The sequence below is a fragment of the Miniopterus schreibersii genome (assembly GCF_964146895.1).
Source record: "Miniopterus schreibersii genome assembly, chromosome: 13".
In the NCBI taxonomy this organism is placed as follows: domain Eukaryota; kingdom Metazoa; phylum Chordata; class Mammalia; order Chiroptera; family Miniopteridae; genus Miniopterus; species Miniopterus schreibersii.
Genome location: NC_138113.1, coordinates 54,310,045 through 54,331,211, shown reverse-complemented (window position 1 = coordinate 54,331,211; position 21,167 = coordinate 54,310,045). Strand labels below are relative to the sequence as shown.

The 21,167-nt window shown below is 43.1% G+C and overlaps 1 protein-coding gene across 1 annotated transcript in view; it reads left to right on the top strand.

The window, feature by feature from the left end:
- The window catches only part of TMEM131 (transmembrane protein 131), a 181,294-nt gene that overhangs the window by 141,791 nt on the left and 18,336 nt on the right, over positions 1 to 21,167 (top strand). Inside the window, exons 30-35 of the mRNA XM_081157292.1 lie at positions 389 to 547; positions 932 to 1,512; positions 10,946 to 11,121; positions 13,952 to 14,079; positions 19,094 to 19,218; positions 19,425 to 19,574. Of these exons, the coding sequence (XP_081013418.1) occupies positions 389 to 547; positions 932 to 1,512; positions 10,946 to 11,121; positions 13,952 to 14,079; positions 19,094 to 19,218; positions 19,425 to 19,574 (1,319 nt within the window). The remainder of the gene's footprint in view (positions 1 to 388; positions 548 to 931; positions 1,513 to 10,945; positions 11,122 to 13,951; positions 14,080 to 19,093; positions 19,219 to 19,424; positions 19,575 to 21,167) is intronic.

The window sequence follows — 21,167 nt, the reverse complement described above, 5'->3', positions numbered from 1 at the left end:
CTTTATCCATAGTGGTTTGTTTTTTGTCTGGGTCATTAAAAACTTTCATAGGATCTTTGTTTTTTATTTATTTTTTTAAAATATATCTTTATTGATTTCAGAGAGAGGAAAGGAGAGAGAGAGAGAAATGTCAGTGACAAGAGAGTCATTGATCGGCTGCTTCCTGCACACCCCCGACTGGGGATCGAGCCCACAACGCGGGCATGTGCCCTGACCGGAAATCGAACCCCAGTCACCTGGATCCTAGGTCAACGCTCAACCGCTGAGCTACGCCTGGCCGGGCGGATCTTTGTTTTTTATATTATATTGTACTTCACTAAGAAACTCTGCCTTTAATGTCAAATGGGTTACTCTTGATGAACACGATTCTCCCTCTCTGTCCCTACAGTTTCCTGTTTCTTTTGGTCATTGGAACGGCCTATTTAGAAGCTCAAGGAATTTGGGAGCCATTTCGAAGGCGGCTGTCCTTTGAGGCCTCAAACCCGCCCTTTGATGTGGGAAGACCATTTGATCTCAGGAGAATCATTGGTATTTCATCTGAAGGAAAGTATGTTCACAGGCTGGAAATAAATTCTCTAGTATATATAGATTTGGTTGATGTAATTAAAAGAATAAGTTTCCCTTCCATTTTTACTCAGGAAAATCCTAATTCTAATTAATAATACGCTGCATGTAGCTCTCAGTTACAAAGAACTCACAGCAAATAACCATGTTTCTGTTATAGCAAAGGTTAAAATATTCTTAGACCCTGACTCTATTCCTAAATTTTCAGGTAGAACAGACCATATAGAGTTGTGAAAAGTATCCCAATTTCTTGTTGTTTTTCCTTAGAACATTTATATTATGATGGCTCTACTAATTAAGTAAATACTATTTTTAATCTAAGACTTTGTAGGTTGCTATTTACTGACTGCAATTTATCCTTTTTCAGCTTGAACACACTCAGCTGTGACCCCGGTCATAGTCGGGGGTTCTGTGGCACAGGTGGCTCATCATCACGACCTGGTGCAGGGAGTCATAAACAGTGTGGCCCATCAGCCCATCCACACAGCAGTCACAGCAATAGAAACTCAGCTGATGTGGACAATGTCAGAGCCAAAAACAGCTCTAGTACCTCTAGCAGGACTTCTGCACAGTCTGCTAGCAAAGCAGGCCCCCTGGTCCTGGACTCAAATACAGTCACCCAGGGTCATGCAGCAGGCAGAAAGTCCAAAGGGGCAAAACAGAGCCAGCACAGCAGCCAGCACCATGTCCATGGCACGCTGGAGCAGCACTCTCCCCCTCCACCACCACCAGTGCCTCAGCACCAGGAGCCACAGCCGGGAAGGCTGTCACCTACCCCCCTCGCGCACCCTTCCCACCCAGACCGTGCCAGCAGCACAAGGCACAGCTCAGAGGACTCAGACATCACCAGTCTCATAGAAGCCATGGACAAAGACTTCGACCATCATGATTCCCCAGCCCTAGACGTGTTTACAGAGCAGCCACCATCGCCACTATCAAAAAGCAAAGGTAAGCATCTGTTCTCACTATGGGAACAGCACACTGGGTGAGGAGGAAGCCAGTGTGTGTCTCAGGAGCTATTGTGGTCAGAGTTGTGATTTACAACTAATTTAGTAGGTGCTCTTCTGGGTCAGATTATCTCTAGCTTTGGACTTCAGCTTTTCCATGTCAAAATGCAAACAGAGGTAGCCATTTGTCATAAAGGATACTTGTGTTTCTTAGATTACTGACCAAATTAAGAAACTTATTAGACACCTACTGTTTCCCTTTCAGCTACCTGTGACTATTGTATTATTGTGATAGGTTGAGCTTTTTTTTAATTGTTAAAATAAGCTTTAACACAGTGGTAAAATGGAGATCATTTTAACTCAAATAATATTTCTCTACAACCTGTTTTTAAAGCAGGGTTTGGCAAACTACAGCCAGTGAGCCAAATCTGTTTTGTAAATAAAGTTTTGTTGTCACGCAGCCACCCCCATGTGTTTACATATTGTCTGTGGCTGCTTTTGTGCTGCAACAACACAGTTGAGTAGCTGCAGCAGAAACCATAGGCTCCACAAACCCAAAACTATTTACTGTCTTGCCCTTTACAGAAAAAGTATGCTGACCTCTGCTTTGGAGTTCTACCTACTTTATTAGTTATCTTTTGCATGGTAACAAATGACCCTCTCATAGTTCCTATGGGTCAGGCATTGGGGCACAGCTCAGCTGGGTTCTCCTGGCTCTCACAGGACTGCAGTCAAGGTGTTAGCCGGGCCTTAAGTCATCGTAAGATTCAACCACTCAGGTGGTTGATGACAGGATTCATTTCTTCACAGCATGTTGGAGTAAGAGTCTCAATTCCATGCTGGATGTGACCAGCAGCCTGTCATGGGTCCTCTTCATAGAACAGCTCAAAGCAGTTGGCTTCCCCAGAGCTAGCAAGCAAGAAGGCAAGAGAGAAAATAAGTTGGAAGGACAGAAGTCAGTCTTTGTGACCTACTCTTGGAAGTGACATCCCGTCACTTCTACAGTACTCTGGTCATTAGCCAGTGTGGTCCAGTGCACAGTTCAGGAGAGAGAATTCTGTAAGAACAAAAATACCAGGAAGTGGGGTCACTGTGAGCTGTCTTAGAAGTCTGCATGTCACACATACATACACAGGTAGGTTAATGGGTAACTTCCAGAATCAAATGTAAATAGCAGTAAATGGCCTAACTGCACTTTCATTAATCCTTTACATCCTGAACTCTTTTGTATCCTTTCTCTCCTGTGGCAGCCATTCCAATGCACAGTACTCCAAGCCTATTTAAGTACTTCCCTCACTAATGTACCAAGGTTTGCCTTTAGTTTACACAGATGCAGAACAAACCTGACATCCCCAGAGTCGAGGAGTTTTCTTGTAGAGAATTTCTTACCACAGTGATATGAAGATGGTTATGTCAAGTCCTCTTAGAAGTACATGCATTTGGGACATCAAAATTACAACTAAACTACAAAACAACCATCATTTAAAACTGCCTAAAATCTAGCTGAATGGAAGTCCTACAACTAAGGATACAAAGAATAAGCCACGTCAAGACTGCTAGCAGGGGCAGAGATGGTGAATGAGCTTGTCCCACACCCACGTGTGGCAGATAAAAATCAGGAGGGATATCTTGGCTGCAGAGGTCCTCTTGAGGAGTAAGGGGTCCCAGCCAGGGTTGCAGAGCCAGGAAGAGAAGTGTCCATAACTTTTGGCTTTAAAACACAAGGATTGTGAGACAGAGGGCTGCTAGGAGTCCCAAGAAGTTCCTCTTAAAGGGCCCATGCACAGACTTCATTTAAGTTCCAGTGCTGGAGCAACAGCTTGAAAAGCACCAGGGACATAGAGGGAGGATCTGAATTGTCCAGCATTAGGACAGGCAAGAGCTGGAGGGGTAGCTTTCTCCGATACAGAAGTGCTGGCAGAGGCCATTATTCCTTTGCTGAGCCCCTTGCCACAAAGCCTGCAGGCAGGCCCTGTATCTGAGTCTCCATCAACCTGGCTAACATTGTTTACCCTGCCCTGTTGATTCCCTGAGACCCTGCTTCACCTACTTCGGAGCCCACCCACGGTGTTTCCAATGGCTTTTCCATATAAATGGCCTGTTTTGACTCATGCTTCAAACTTTCCTAAAGTCTGTCAAGCAGCATTTGGCTGTGGCATGCCCCATAACTCACGCTAAGTGGCCCCAAGCTCGGCACTGGCAGTAGCCAGCCTTGGTTCCCAGTGTGGCCTCTCCTAGGCACTTCCAAACCCAGCACAAGTAGCAGCTATCTGCAGATCGCTTTGTAGCTCATTCCTGGAGACCCTGGATAGAACATAGGCAGCAATTGACCTTGGCCTGTACCTCCCAGGAGGCCCCAGAGCAGCACACCCAGTGGACAGCTCTAGACCGTGTGGAAGCACCACCCAACCACCTCCACAAGTGACACACTCATGGGGTGGACTCAGTGGGCACCAGAGCCCTGCAGAAGTAAGTCCTGCTTCAAGGGATGGGACCCTACACAGCTGATTCTCCAACATGGTCCCAGCCACTCCTCGAAGTTGATTGGTGTGGGAGTAAATCCCTCCCATTGAGGTTCCAACAGCAATCAAGGCCCAACTACAACAGGAGGGTGCACAGAGCCCACAATGGGGGGGGGGGCGGGGGTGCACCTGCAGTGCACAGCTCGGAGAATGGAGAAACTGTGCCACTGGACCCTACAGGACACCTACTACATTAGGCCATTCTGCCAAGCCTGGGAGACATAGCAGCTCCACGTAATACGTAGAAACAAACATAGGGAAGCAGCCAAAATGCAGAAACAAACAAGTTCCAAGTGAAAGAATAAGAAAAAGAACTGAATGAAATGGAGTCCAGCAAACTAATAGATACTGAGTTCAAAACCATGGTTGTAAGGATGCTCAAGGAACTTAGAATGTTGTCAACATTTTTAAAAGGACATGGAAACCATAAAGAACCTGTCATAAATGAAAGATATACTAACTAAAATGAAGAATGATTTACAGGGAATCAACAGTAGAGAAGATGAAACCTAAAGTCAAATCAGCGATTTGGAATATAAGGAAGCAAAAAACACCCCATCAGTACAGCAAAAAGACAAAAGAATCCAAAAAATGAGGATAGTGTAAGGAGCCTCTGGGACAGTGGTCAAACATACCAACATTCACATATGAGGGTGCCAGAAGGAGAAGAGAGGGCAAGAAATTGAAAACCTAATTGAAAAAATAGTGGCAGAGAACTTCCCTCACCTGGTGAAGGAAATAGACCTACAAGTCCAGGAAGCACAGAGAGTCCCAAACCAGATGGACCCAAAGAGGCCCACACCAAGACACATCATAATTAAAATGCCAAAGGTTAAAGACAGAGAGAATCTTAAAAGCAGGAAAAGAAAACCACTTAGCTACCTATAAGGGAGCTCCCATACAACTGTCAGCTGATTTCTCAACAGAAACCTTGCAGGCCAGAAGGGAGTGGCAGGAAATATTCAAAGTGATGAAAAGCAAGAACCTACAACCAAGGTTGCTCTACCCAGCAAAGCTATCATTTAAAATCAAAGGACACAGTAAAAGCTTCCCAGGCAAGCCCTAGCCTGTTTTGCTCAGTGGTTAGAGTATCGGCCCGTGGACTGAAGGGTCCCGGGTTCAGTTCCAGCCAAGGGCATGTACCTTGGTGGCAGGCTTGATCCCCAGCTCTGGTCGGGGCTCATGCAGGAGGCAACCAATCAATGTGTCACTCTCACATCAATGTTTCTCTCTCTCTCCCTCTCTCTTTTTTCCTCTCTCTCTTTCTCCCTTCAACTCTCTGAAAAGCAATGGGAAAAACAGCTGCTGAGACTGAAGGGAGAGATGGTAAGGTATAAACAGAAAATAGAAAAAGTTTAGAATAGATTCAAAATAACTGAAATTTCTGTAGACTGGGAGTCTGCGGGACATGAGAGTTGGATATGCAGAGCAGCCTCCTGGGCAACATTGGGGGCCCCGCTGAGGGTCACTGGGTCACCACCTGGTGCTGTGTCATTTCTCTCTATATACTCTGCAGCCCAAGGGTGAATGGGTCGTTGGATTAAGACACTGCTGGATTTCTGCATAACAGAGGCAGCAAAATGAGACGAGTGAGGATGTCGTGGGGAATTAGCAAGATAGTGAAGGACCTCACCAACAGGGAGAGCATGTCAAGGGGTGAGAGGTCCAACAAGTTTAAGCAGCTAGTGGGTTTGGGACAGGGTGGCGCTGCCCTCACAGGGAGTGGACAGAGATGCCTGTTACAAGGACAGGAGCTGTCCTCTCCCAACATTAAATTGTACGTTTGCTTATGAATATCTAGGATATCTTATTTTACATTAAACAAGTCCAGAATTTAATTGAACATAATTGTATGAAAATCCTAAATAACTGAACTCTGTTTGCCATGAAATTTTGGTTGTGTAGCCTGTTTTTCTTAGTCCTCTGTACCTTTTTGGTTCTCCTTAGTGCCACTAGTGGTGTCTAGACACAAGACAAACCAGAACAGGATACAGTGTGGATCTTCTTACAAACTCTCTATTAATTCCTACCCTGGGATAGAATTAAAATTTTTTCACAAATACAAATTCTTTTCTACCTTCTGTTGGGCTGAACAAGCATCTTTACTATCTTGGCCCAAAGCTACTTAATAAGACAAAATAATGTGATAATTTCTATAAAATTTTGAAAACATTATTTACTTTAGCTTGAAGAACTCTTGAAGAGATTTCTTCATATGCTTTTTTTTTTTTTTTTTATCTTTCAGTTTATCATACTCATATAAAGGTATCATTCAGAACAATAGGGGAAAATAAATTTACAGGACCAGTACTGGCCCCAGTAAATCATGTGTTGGTCTTTATTATTTATTGGCTCCTTTAGGCCCATTAAGCAGCCAGAAGATGAATGCTCGCTGGATTTAGTGATTCTGCAGATTCTCTAGAATCTCCATCAGGTGTAACTGGCTTTGCAAGATCTGACTTAGGTCCACAGCTACCAGGGGCTGCACAGGCTCTGAGAATCCATTTGCTAGTAATTGGAACTTTCCTGGGATAATTCTTTTGGGTGGAAGATAAAAGTGGGTTGTAAAGTGGGAGAGAGACAACCAAAGCAAGCAATGATTACAAATTCATTTATACAGAGCAAGCAATGATTACAAATTCATTTATACACCATTAGTGACAAGAAAAAGGTAACGAGTGAAACAGAATCTGGAATAAAGTTAGTTGTTACCATTAAGTGTTAAATTGAGCTGCAAATGTCCTGGCAGCTAAGCCCAAGGAAAACATTGTTATAGTTCCCATTCAGGACAAGGAAGCATGAAAGTTCATCAGAAAAAGCAGACTTTGCTGGCATTGAGTTCCTGCTTGAATCTGAGGACATTGACTAATAGAAGGGACATTGCTTCTGTTGAAAAGAATACAGGAACGTTCTCCACACAGATGCTTTATGTTGACCCTCTAGCATTAATCTACCTGCTCCCTGAGATGTGTGCTCAGCATCACCCATTTGCACTGCATCTGCGGTGCCTCAGGTCAGGGCTGGATTATCTGATAAGGGTCGGGGCTTTACTGTTATGAAGATGCTGGACTCTAAGCAGCCCGTGGTACTGCATATATTCAGCAGCCTGCCTCGTGTTCTTGTACATACTGAGATTAGCCCCAAGGGTGCCCTGCAGGTAGGGACAAATGGTTCTTGTCAGTAAAGAGTTTGGAATTCACCCAATTACTAGGAAAATTTACTTAATTAGGTTTTAAGGCAACGAAGGAATTATTTCATTCTGACCATTTTCAGTGGGCATAGCAGCCACTACCTGGACATCTGGTTTTGAGGAGAGATGCAGCCTGTCATCTCACCAAGATAAAATAGCTGCCGAAAGTCTACCCACTCCCCGTTGAGTGGGATTGTTAATAAATACTAGCTATTTGAGTCTTAACAAATGGTTGTCAGATGTGAGCCATGTGAAGTGGGTTTTGGTGTCTGCTCTCTCCCATGCATCCCTTGTTTTCTCTCAGGTCTTCTTCCACAAAAGCATACACACAGTAGCAATACAGTACCAGCCAGGCACCCCATAACCTCTCCCCACCACCTTCCTGCCCATGATGGAACTTAGGTGGAGAAAGAAGCTTATGCTAGAGTCCAAGTGAGGCTTCTTGCTTCACTCCCAGGTCTAAAACTTCTAATCAGACTTATTATTTGGGGATGGCAGGAGAGAACATGAGATAGGGGTCAGGGCTTCAGAGGGCACCCCAGGTTACCTTTTCCAACTAGCCATGTGAATGGATGAGAAGGCCAACCTGTTTGGGGAGAGGGATACACAGGGACACCAGGCCTTTTCTTACCCCCTGGAGTCAGGACATGAGACAAGAGCAAAAGAGCTTGTCACATAAGCACTGGCCAACCACTTGTCAAAAAGTGTCCTGGCTGATTATGAGAGGCATGTCTTTAGCAGGTGTATCTTTTAATTTGCTGTGGTAGATGGGCTTAAACCCAGATAGTTGTTGGTGATTAGAATTTAACCTGTCAAATAACTATCCTCTCTTGCTTCAATTTAGGCAAGCAAATTATATATTTCTAAAAGCATCGATAGCCTAGGATCCATAGGTTATATAAAGAAAATAATTCTCAGTAGTAGCTGTGTTAAAAAGAAGTTTGTATAGATTATGGAAAGTGGCAGGTTTTCTGAAGCATGTCAAAAGCTATAACAATAACATAAGGCATATACCTCCTTTGAACCGATGAGCTCATATCTGGAAGTTTAGTATCAGGAAATAATCTTATATACGTTATGGTTTATAATAGTGGAAAGTGGAAACTGCCTAGATGTTTTAAGAACAGGGTTTGTAGTTACAGTGAGTTAACTCAGTGCAGCGTCATACAGAGTAATTATGCATGGAGTCTGTGACACAAGAATTTGACGACCATTGTCTGCTTCCGTAAGCCAGTTTCCTGTTTCCTTGCTGATGAAGTGGGGTCTAGCAGTGGTCACATAGGAGGTGAACATGTGTAAATCTGTTTTTCTCAGACATGATGCTGATCTATCCAGTCCTTGGCACATTGAGAAGAAATCTGGACTAGAACTTGGGAGGATGGCTTTCAGGCCAAATGGACCTACTCTTTACATGAGAAAAAGTATGGGTAGTTAGCTTTTTCAGAGTAAACAACACTTGATGGTTCTAAAAAATGAGTGCACTTGACAAGGATTAGCATGACCCTGTGGACGTGCCACAGCTTGGTCACTGAGCTCTTGGGGACTCTGCTTTTAAATCGAAATGAGACAGATACCTTTTATTTTACTTGTTATTCAATTTTATTAAAGAGCCCCCAGGGTGGTTATAAAGGGAAAAGAGAAGTTTCAAGGGCTGATCTCTAGGGAACACCAGCACCAATGAAGTAGTAAAAATGTTGGCAGTGTCACTGTGCCAGAAGAGCGGGGGTGATGCAGGGCAGAGGGTGGGGAGGGGACATTCCACAGCATCCATAGAACAGAGGGGCCTGTAGAATGAGGGGTGCTAGAGGTCATTGCATTGACAGTTAAGGGGTCATTGCTCACCTTTTCAGAATAGCATTCATTAAGGTACCAGGGCAGAAGGTGAAGTGCAGCAGATTAAGAAAAATGAGGATTTGTAGCTAAAATATGTAAACTACTCTTTCATGAAATAAGTTTGTGCCCAAGTTGTCAACTTAACTAGAGGTTAAGTATTTCTTTTCCTCCTTTGTGTATCCCTGGCTTCAGGATTTGAGTGCAGTAAGAAAAATCACTTTCAGCCCTTTCCTACTTATTAAGGAGGTTTCGGGTTATTGTAAATATAGATTATTTCTACAGATAGTGCCTCTCTCCCAGTGAACCAATGATAAAATTGTATAACAGCAAGTGGGACGCTCATTGTAGCAGGGTTGACCATGGTCATGTGGGAAAGGAAAGACTGAAGGACTGTCAGCATCAACTATTGAACTGACAGAATCAGAAATCCTGGGGCTCGTGGGGCTAGAGCAAGACAGCCTCCTTCCCTCTCCCTGGCGGAGAGGAGTTCTGGCTGTTCAGGGTGGGCCAAAGACTGTTATAGTTAAAGCAACTGGCCACTCTTTTGCTAAAACAAAGGCTTCTCAATTTTCGAGACTTAATATCCCAGTTAATGGTTTCAATCCAGCACCTGCAGAGTCAGTGTGAAAGTAAATGACGAAACGACATTCCTGAAAACCAGCCAGAGCTTTTCTAGATTAGGCTCAGCCAACTTTTCTGTAAAGGGCCAGAAGGTACATATTTGAGACTAGATGTGCCACAGACTATCCTTGTCACATGTTCTTTGATTTGTTTTTAACCACTTAAAAATATAAAAATTATTCTCTGCTCACAAGTCCTACAGATCTGGCCACAGGTCAGATTTGGCTGGTGGGCCAGAGTTTGCCAATCTGTTCTAGATGCCAAGTGTGAGTCTCAGGTGCTTGTTAACAGTGGCCATAAAAGGTTTAAATACACTGTATTAAGTCACCATTGTGGAAAGTGAGTATTTAACAATGATGTGTACAGAATGGGTTAACCTGTGGCTTCTGTAGCTTTGCCCAGCCCGCCTGCCCACCTGCCCACCATTTTAAAATAATGGGCTTTCTGTAGGTATGTTGTGCCGTCTCTCCATGTATAACATCATGAGGTATTTGTGCGCCAGGCACTGTCCTAGTGGCTTCTTGTAATTCTTGATTACAACCCCAGGAGGGCTTGCCTCCCCCAGCTTTCAGATGAGAGAGGTCAAGTTTGCGCAGCTGGGCAGGGAAGAGCCAGGATTTGGACCCAGCAAGCATGACTCTTAGCACCACTCAAGTAACACACATGGGCCGCTCACCGTGTCACTGTCAGACTTTCATTGCCAAATAGATTTGAAAGGATCTCTGGTTTTCACTTTGTGACTTTTCAAAGCTATGTCACCCTCTGTGATATAAAAAAGTATTTTAACAGTCTACTGTACACTTAAAATGGGTCCATCTTATTGTCCAAAAATTTTGCCTCAAGGTTGATTTTTAAAATACAGTGGTACCTCGGTTTTCTAATGTAATTCATTCCGGGAGACCGAGTTCTGAAACGTTCAAAAACCAAGGAATCAACAGCCAACAGGTAGGCCTCAGGATCTTGCCCTCAGCGGAAGCTATGGGGCATGTTCGACTTCCGGGGCGTGTTCAAAAACCGAAGCATTTCCTTCCGGGTTTATGGCGTTTTGTAACCCGAAATGTTTGTCAGCACATTCCACAACTGAGGTACACATGATTTGGAAAGCTTTAATTAGGAATGATTAAATAATTCTCTAAGGAATGAAGTTAAGAGAAAAACTTTATTAATCAGAAAAAGTCCAGTCTCTTCAAAAAAAGTTTTAGCGGCTGTGTTGTCTAAGCTGTTTAAAAATGAAGAGTTTGACATTTTACTTTGATTCACATCCCCAGGGAAAGGAAAACCTCTTCAGCGCAAGGTTAAAGCACCTAAGAAGCAAGAGGAAAAGGAGAAGAAGGGAAAGGGAAGGCCCCAGGAAGACGAGCTGAAGGACTCCCTGGCTGACGACGACAGCTCCTCCACCACCACAGAGACCTCCAACCCCGACACAGAGCCTCTCCTGAAGGAGGTAGGACAGGGCCGCGCGGCGGGCACTGTCTCTTCCGGGGGGCTCTCAGTGCACGACGAATGTTTTCTATTTAACGTGAGCACACGCTCTGAGGATTAGCACTCAGTGTTCACAGGCATGTCTAAGCAGAAAGCAGTCAAGTTCCGGGGACAGATGTCTTCGTTTCCCCCAGGGAAGAATATGCAGAAGCATGTTAACAAAGCAAAATAGTTAGAAATTGGAAACTGCTTAAAAGTTAGCGGCTATGTGGAATAGTAACTACTCTGGCTCATGAGATTTGTTTCAGATTTTAAGTATCAGAAGAGAATGAGAAGGAATTGTACTACTTTAATTAGACGGGACTTTGCCTATAAGGTCTGCCCTGGCACAGTGGGCTTCAGGAGCAGCTCACTACCCACACAAGTAACGGTCACCCAGAACTGGGGACGGGCCCCGCACACATCAGCACATCAGGAAAGCTGCCTGTGTCCTAAGTCCTCAGCTCTCAGCGTGGTCAGTAGCATCAGGAGTAGCATTGCTAAGTGCCTGATACAATGGGCGTTACGTAACAGAGAGTTGTGTGCCTGTTGTGGTGTGTCTAAGAGTCTGAGATATAACCTGTATACAGGAAAGGAAAAGCAGAATTCTATTTTGGCATTTTTTTTTAAAATAACTATATTTCAAAATTAAAATGATGCTAATATAGCCTTTAATATTGTAGACCAGAAGGTTTTTTCAGTTTTAACCTAGTGGCCTAAGGAATCATTTAAGATATCCAGTAGTGTCATCTGCATGTATTAATTTTTAAAGTAAAATTTTTATGTAACTATTTTGCTTGTCACCTGCCTTCCCCTTGGCATCCTTCACATTGGCATGGTGCTTTGTTCACCTCAGTACAGTTGACACCTAGTACTGGAGTTCTATACTTTATATCCTTCTAACATATGACTCAGGTTGTAGAGGGGAATCCCAGCAGTTTCAGTGACAGGAATAAGCACGTGGAAGGCATTTCAGCACACACATTCACAACTTTTCCACCTTTCCAGCTTTTTTCTTAACTACTCCTCGGTGACCCCTCCAGCTACCCCTACTGCTGGCATCCTCTCTGTGCTCACTGGCATGGTTCTTACCTCTCTGTGGTTCCTTTCCTCCAGCTTCTCCTCCTCCTCACCTGTCATTTGCATCCTTACAGACAAGGATCAGAAACCCGCGGCCTCCATGCCTGTTACCCTTCTCCCCAGTGTTCGGGTTGTATGCCCCGCTCAGCACTCTTCGGAGTGTTCATGTGCTTGCTCTTCCTTGTGAATGGCCTATTTGCCGGGTCTATGTAATTTCTTCCCCACTAGAGTACATACTCACCTGTTGATTCCAACCCTATTCCACCCATTTATTGAACAAGTCTGTACTGAGTGCCTAAGAGCCAAGTGTTGTGCTGGGAGCTTGGGAAACAACAGTGGACAAAGGTTCTTGTCCTCAAAGAGCTCACAGTCTCCAAAGTTCTTGATGAGTCGGGTGCTCAGGAAATGCTTCTTGAAGAACTTAGGAGTCTGAAAAGGTGTATGGGCAGGAGGGCGTTCTGGCCCTTTCTCTGGTTATTTACTCTTGACGGTTAATAGATTGATTTGGTGTGATTTGTTAATACCCAGGCTTCCTTAATAAACGCACACTGTGAAGCTGGACCCTGTTGGGTTGACTCTAATTCACCATGTGCTTGTAACTCCCCACACCTGCAGCTGTTCCCTTTTGCTGCATACCCTTCCCCTGTCTGTCCCCTTGTTAGCCTCAGTGCATCTCAAACTATCTTTTTTGATGATGAACCAGGTTTTTAAAATTTTTTGCATCTATCATATACAGGGGTGGGCAAAACTAGGTTTACCGTTTGTATGGAAAAATATATACAGGTTATGATTATTACAATAGCTTTATTAACTTAAAAAAATGTTATAACTGTATACCTACTTTTGCCCACCCCTCTATGTGGTCCTACGAACATGAGTGGTATGCACCCAGTGCATGTGCCACTCCCCAAGCAAATTCAGCAGCATGCGAGCAGACACATGCCATGTCCAGGAGACAAGATCACTGATCGGTGCTTGGACACTGCCACAGTGTCAAGTTACTATTAAAAAGCGTGTGTGTGGCCTTTTCAGTCCAGGCTCCAACTTGAGCCAGGCCAGTTAGCTCTTCTTTGCTAAGTCCTCAGTGAGCATGTCCATATGAAGGCACAAGTTGATTGACTTTTCACTGTCATATGTATCTCCCTCCTGCTGGACCTCACAGCCTTCAGGGGAAGGGCCAGGGCTCTCTCAGTAAGCCCTTGCCTGGCACCACCTGGGTGACCAGTAAATGTTGAGTAAGTGAATGAGTGATCCCTCCCATTGATGGAGTAGTTATTGGCATTAACTCATGATTCTATAGACAGTCACAGCGCCACTGTGAACACTCAGTGAATGGGTGTGAATACTTGTGTTCTTGGCTTGGATTGTCCTTGGGCTCAGCATTGAGCACATTGCCAGAGTGTTTATATTGTAGTCCCAGCTGAACTTTTATAAATAAAGGCAAGGTCTGAAAAATAGGAAGCTGCTGCCAGTGCCACCACCCACCCCTGTCAGGATATGAGTATAAATTAAAATGACACTATAACTCAGACTCAACAAAATACAATTATAATAGATCAAAGGCTGAAACACCGACAGAACCACAATGTAAAAAGGTAGGTTTGAAGAAAGGAGTTTATTGTTTTTATACCTAAGATGTATAGATCTACTACTGCTTCGGTTTTGTGTCTCTAAATACGACTATATCAGTTGTTTTTATTTATCCTCAGCAATTAAATGTACATTTTTTACAGGATACAGAAAAGCAAAAGGGAAAACAAGCCATGCCCGAAAAACATGAAAATGAAATGTCTCAAGTGAAGCAAAAAAGCAAAAAACTTTTGAATGTTAAAAAGGAAATCCCAACAGATGTGAAACCCAGGTGAGAAAAAGAAATGAGTGCAGAGAAATAAGGTATATAAAGAAGTTACTGGTAAAGAGTAGATAATGTGTTTGCTTGCTTGGTTGGTCCTGAGTGGGGCAAGAGGGGGAGGCCTTACACTGCATCATGTTCCTCTTGGCTTTTTCTGATGCCTGATGTTTACCCATTAGGGATGGCCACATGCTTCTATGTCAGAAACATAAACGGCAGAGGTAATGGCTTGTTGTGAAATTTTAGGTTGGTAATTCTTTCCCAGGCAGGGAGCCATTGCACTTCTGCACAAAGATCACCTCAATGGTTTAGTTACAGATGTGAGCATAACTTTGAGCTCTGAGCCTGCTCTCTACCTCAGAGCTGCAGTAGGATCTAGAAATCTGTGTGGTGAAACTTGGAAGAATCTGTGCTTAGATAATCAGGGCAGATGTTACCTGCCAGACAAGTTTACCTTGAAATAACTCCATCCTGGGCCCCGTGGGACAGGATTCTGGGCCCCCGCCCCAGGAAGGCTTGCTACAGAATGTTTTCCCAAGTAAGTGAACAAGTTAAACTACTGGGTTATTCATACTTTCATTAAACCTTGGATCTACCTAGTAAATGGATTCTAGTTTTAACGTTAATAATGCCTTTCCTAGTTCATCCACCATATGAAATAGCCATCAGCATGAAAGCTGATATTTGCCTTTTTGTGTGGTAAGTGGACATTGAAGGAATTAGGTATAAAGTAATAAAGCAATAGTTTTAGTTTGTTATTAAAATTTGGCCTTAGAATTCTGGGACTAATACTTGAGATTTGCAAAAACCTACACTTTCTCCCTAGATTACACAGCTTTACTCAGGCGAGCAGTCTGTTCTATAGAACTGAAAGCTTATAAGAAATTAGTGATTACTGCAGAGAAATTTCACCTTGTCCCTGAATTTAGAAATAACACGGCATGTGGCAGTGATAGTAATGGAGTGTCTAAAATTTACTCTTTTGTGCAAATTGTTTGAGTGACCTGATCACATAATTTGTTGAGAATAGTCTGATCCACTTAGAAGAAATGTCACATGTAGCCATGGTTGACACACTTGGATCTCCCCTGAGAGAAAACACCCTGAGGCTCTAATTGGTGCTGATATTCTGGCATCCCGGGACAAGAATAGTGCTGGGCTAGAGCTAGGAAGTTTCTTAGTCTGGATGCCTGAGTTCCGTGCCTGAGACATAATAGTTTAAAACAGTACACATTAATCTTACCCTCATCCCTCTTCCCCTAACTTCTGTTGTGTTTTCTTTTTTTTCTTTTTTTTAATGAAGTAAGTTGACTATTAGTAGATTTGGTTTTGAAAAGTTTGTATGAGACTTCACTGGAGTGCCGCCAGCCTCGCCAGGGTTTTGGGTTCTCTGGCGAACCACAAGCTACAGTGGCCACCTCTGTATCACCTGTTCAAGGGCCAGTAACAGTGACAGCTCACGTTCCTTTGATGCGTAGCTGAGAGAGAAATCGTTACCAAAAAGGCAGTTTAAGCAGTGCACTCTAAATTTTTTAAGTTGTCTTTGTAACTGGAAAAATCCATATGCAACCTTAGTCTTCTAATCTCTTTACTTATAGATCTTGTTTTGTGTTTTTCTGAATTCTGGATAAAAATAAAAGTATTGCCCTGGCAGGGTGGCCCAGTTGGTTAGACGTCATCCTGTATATCAAAAGGTTGCAAGTCCAATTTGTGGTCAGGGCACATATGGGAAACACCGGTCAGTGTTTCCCTCCCTCCCTCCATTCCTCTCTCTCTAAAATCAACATCCTCAGGTGAGAATAAAAATAAAAATTTTTAAAGTATTGGGAGTCAGAATTCATTAGTACATCAGTCAAATATTGAGTTAAATAGAGACTTTTTTTTTTAATAACCAGCAGTGTCTCCTCTCTGAACAGAGCCATTCCCTGTCTACACTGAATTAAGGTAGTATATGCCTCGCATTGTCATTCAGGTACAATCACTGCTGGTCCTGGCATTAGTGATACCTGCAATGTTTGTTGCCTAACAGGAAGTGCTTTCAGTGTGTTACTATGTGATTCCACATATCTGAAGAAAATACACAGGGTGGGGCAAAGGAGGTTTACGGTTGTTCATGTGGAAAATAATATAATAATGAGTAAATAATACAAGAATAAAGTCTGTTTCACATACAGCTGTAAACCTACTTTTGCCCCACCGTGTATTCACAATTTTAAAATGAGATATCATTAAAAGGCATATACTGTCACTTTCTTTGGAAGCTTTATCTGATAGGGAATAAATTTTTTATTTTCTATATTAGCCAAAAAACTGATCTTCTAATATTAATTAAACCTGTAGTTTTAGCTCACATTTGCTTTATCAAAAATTAGTTTTTAAATATTATCAGTATTATAGGAATATCATGTTATATCATCTCTAGGCCAGAAGACCCAAATCCTTAAATGTTGAAGCATTTGCTTTCCTCTTAATAAGTAGTGATAAAGCCAGAGGGATATCTCAGTCTCTGCTGGTGCTGCCCCTACTACCAGACCCCAGGAGTTGACTTCACAAAAATCAAGGAGTGTGGAGCATTGGGTTGCAGTGGCAGAGCTCTGGTCTAGTCTTTCAGCTTCAGCACTGTAGAAGTGGGCCTGTGGTCCTCCAGAAGACTGTGTTGTAGGTCAGGGGTGCCAAGGAGTAAGAATTTAGACTTTTAGAGAACCAGGAAAGGCCCAGGGAAACCTGATTTAGGACACCAGCTATCTGTTGATCCTTTTGTATTCTAATTGTTTATCAGTATTTTACATTTATGAAACAAATATAATAATCTAAACTTAGCACAGTGTTTACTAGAATAATTGTATTCATAATCTGCTCAGGTAGCACACCCAGCACAGGGCCAAGGCGCCACATTCCACATACCAGCCTCCAGACCTGTCAGCACAGGGAAGCCCTAACCTTGCCCTTGGCTCCTTTCCTCCCTGCATGGGGATTACCATGTATTACGTGAGTGGAAATCCTGGCATCTGAAGTGCCTTTCTGGTTTTCCCTTTTAGAAAGAGTCCCTTAAATTAAGTTGGGTCTTACCCATTTATTCAGAAGCCTTACAAAGGTTTCTTAATAGAAGATCATTTGGCTTAATTTAGGAAAGTATGATTCAGCAAAAAGAAAGTAGTTGTCTTGCACCTTTTTTCTTAAAACCAATTAATTTTACAGTGGCACAGAGTTAAGCTTTGTATAAGTGGACAGCCCTCGCCCCCCACATTCGTAAACCACTTACCTAAAAATAATTCACTGTGCACCTACCCACCCCTGCCACCACCACCAGAGGACTGGGTGGGTGTCTGTCATGGGAACTTTTGGTTTCTTAAAGGGTGGAGTTTTTAAACAACCCTGTCAGAAGTGGAAGAAGGATAGAAAATTTATAAAACTGTAGCATTAATAGTCTTTCCCATAAATGGGGGATTTTTTCATGCCAGTTTGTTATCGTTCCTAATTCTTTTTTGGGTTAACTGACACCCTTTGGATTTTTGCTTAGCCATTTTACTAATTCCAACTATAATACCTATTTATGATAGAAAATTTGTGAAAAATAGAGAATAAAAGAAAATAAAATGACCTTTGACCTAGTACCTTATGTTTGTAAATAGCTTTTGTTAAAGCTATTTATTTGTTTATGAGATCATACTGTATTCTATAGTCTGCTTGCTTTCGGGGGAGGGGTGGACTGAGTGTGCCATTGGATCTGAAAAGTTTAAATCATTTTGACCTCTGAAATCTGGTGCAGATCAGCTGCCTTACGGGAGGAGACTCAGGGGACAGTGGAAGGAAGACCATGTGGTGCATAAAGATCCTAAAGGAGGGGCCCGCAGAGTCCCGAGTGGTGTCACACACCTTGAGGGGTTGGGGACAGGAAGTACACTAAGGCGGACAATGCCAGAGACACATCCATTGTAGAGTATCCAGGTCAGATTTTCCATGAAAAGCAAGCTATGAGCCCAGCCTTGAACCAACAGCTTTGCGGCCATCAGCAGGAGCATGGTGGGGGTCACTAGTGATGCTTGGGAAAATTCTCATAAGGAGCCACTGGGCCCTACGAGCAGTGGCCAGCCTTCACTGTAAAATGCCCTTCCTGGACCAGGTTGGCTTAGCTCGTGCAACTTAGTATATGTGCTGCCGAAGCGAGTACTTAGCTCATGCAACTTAATCTTGGGCATTACAGAAGCACTTTGTGAAGACTGCCTCTGTGGCCCATATAGTCCCGTTGCTCACATGCTGGTCTATATGGACCATCTACCCAGTCCATTTCTCCCTGAGATTGCTTCTCGCCCATCAGACTTCAGTGGTTTTTTTGTCAGGCTATGGAAACTTAAAATAGCCCATTATGTCTCCCATTTCACCTTGGCTGACAGGAAGTTCAGAGATGATTAATTATCCTAGTTAGAGTTGCTTATGATGTTAAGCTTACTACTAAACCTTTTAGAAAGCATATATACTCTAAATAAATCAGTAAAAATAGTATTTAAATGCTTGCCTAGTGTTAACCCTGAATTCAATAATAAAGAAGAAAATGCATCTCTCCCTACTCTGCCTAGGCAAATACCGCAGTCCTGTTACTCAGCAGTAGGCTCTGGAGTTTTATAGATAGCCCAGGAACTCAGCCTGGTTCATTCCATAGTTTCTGTGATACAAACATCTTCAACTTCTGAATAGCAGAACCTTGTAATCTCCATATTCAGGAACCCCACTAGTACTATAGTTGCAGGGAGAGACTCGGCATCCCCATAAATGGCACCCGATGGCTTTATGCACATTACCTGAGGCAGGTGCTCTAACCATTCATTGTCAGCACTCAGATTGCAAAGGAGGTGTCCAAGTGCTAAGCTGTCTCCAGGGCAACCTCAGTGTCAGAATGGGGGCAAGTAATGCCTCAGGACGCCAGGTTCAGAAAACATGCATTGAAAGTGTAGAGTAGTCAGTGATTGCTCTGCTCCACAACAAAGGGACAAACTTGAATTTTTCCTCCTCGCTTGTCTTTCAGTTGCTTAGAGCTGTCGTACCCTCCCCCACTGGAAAGTAAACAACGGAGGAACCTCCCAACCAAGATCCCTCTTCCAACTGCATTGACAAGCAGCTCCAAATCACGGAATTCTCAGAAAACAAAAGGTATTTGCCTGTTAGTCATACAGATACTTCTATGGTTAGTTATATTAATAGTTGTTAGTTGTGAATTATCAGTGATCAGTTAGCAGTTACTAGTCATGTGAAAGGCTAAGGTTGTGTTTTCACGCTCATTAGAAGAGTCATTAAAGTAGACCTGAAAGAAAGGAGTTAGCTTCCATTAACAACTTACTTTTCTCTTTTCTGCGCAGGTACAAATAAGTTAGTGGATAACAGGCCATCTGCCCTAGCGAAATTCCTCCCAAATAGTCAAGAACTAGGCAACACCAGTAGCTCAGAGGGTGAAAAAGACTCTCCACCACCAGAGTGGGATTCCGTGCCAATTCACAAACCCGGCAGCTGTAAGTATGGGAACATTAGAATCACTCTGGGCTTGACAACTCAGCAGAAACATACTGCTTTTTTTGGTTGGTTTTTTTTAATTCTCACCCAAGGATATGTTTTTATTGATTTTAGAGGGAGAGGAAGGGAGAGAAAAACATCAATCAGTTGCCTCATGTACATGCACTGACCAGGGATCAAACCCGCAACCTAGGTATGTGCCCTGACCGGGAATCACGCAGCCTTTTGGTGCACAGGACAACGCTCCAACCAACTGAGCCACCCGGCCTGGGCAGAACATAGTGCTTTAAAAGGAGATCCAGTGTCTGGTTTGCTGAAGACGGCTTCTACCAGCCAGCAAAAGCCCATTATTAAATAGTCTGCCAGTTATACTGTTGTAGTTTAATTGACCATGGTGAGAGTGTTGCCAGAAAAAATGGGTTCTTGTGGCAACCGATTTTCAAGAAAAGAATTTGAAGGGGCATGCGCACAGAAGTTCAAGTGTGGTGGCAAGATTTATTGGGGTGAAAAGGAATAATACACCCTCGGGAATGTAAAGGGTAGGCAGACTCTAGCAGCAATTGCACTGAGGTCCTTCCTAATCCTCCATTTATTTTCTTGGTTTAGGGAATAAGCAGGCTGTCTTTCAAAACTATCCAACCTGTTTCTAGGTTTTTCCAGGGTTGTGCTGGGCCCTCCCCCTATCCAGTCCCTTTCCTGGATCTTCTGGGGTTTCATGCCTTTAATCATATCCTCTCCTTTTCCCAGATTTTCCCAGGCTAGATTCCCTTTATTGTGGTTATTTTGGCTTTTACTGCACATGTCTCATAGCTTTGCTTCATCAGGCTACTGTGCATGCCTCTGAAGGAATCTCCCCCTTACTGGTTCTGCCTCCCCACCAGTAATGGCTGATTGTTCCTAAGGAGGTTGGAAAGCTAGTCTTACCTGCCTGCTTGGGATTAAGTCCCTTTGGTGGAGGATGCTGCTGTCCCCTGGGGAGTCTGTGAAGCTGCAGCTTCTTAGTTAATCAGGCTTCATGTCTGATTCCATTTGTTCCCTTTCTTTGTTAATAACTAACTATCTGCTGTAATAAGAGTATATATACCAGAGAAATAGCAGATGATTCACATCAGGTCTTTGTTTCCCAGAAGCTGGTGTCCAAAATGGGAAGACCTGTTTGGATTGGGCAGTCATTCCAAAAAACTGCTTCTTTATGAGAGCATTAACTCCACATTTCTTTTTTTTTCTTTTTTTTAAATATATTTTTACAAACATAAGACATTTTTATTGATTTTTTTTTTTGATTTTTTTTTTTTTTTTTTTTAGTAAGCGCTAGAGGAAGGGAGAGGGGAGAGAAACATCAATGTGAGAGCAAGGCATCAATCAGCTGCCTCCTGCACCCCTATCCCAGGAATCGAACCAGCAACCTTTCAGTGCATGGGATGACCCCCAACCAACTTAGCCACACAGGCCAGGGCAACTCCACATGTCTTTACCTGTCTTGTTCCTCATAGAGTTACAGTGTATTATTTTCTAAAAATTCAGTTTACTCTCAACTTTACCCACATCTTTTACATAAACAACCTATTCTGAAGGTTTCATTATTTTCCTCA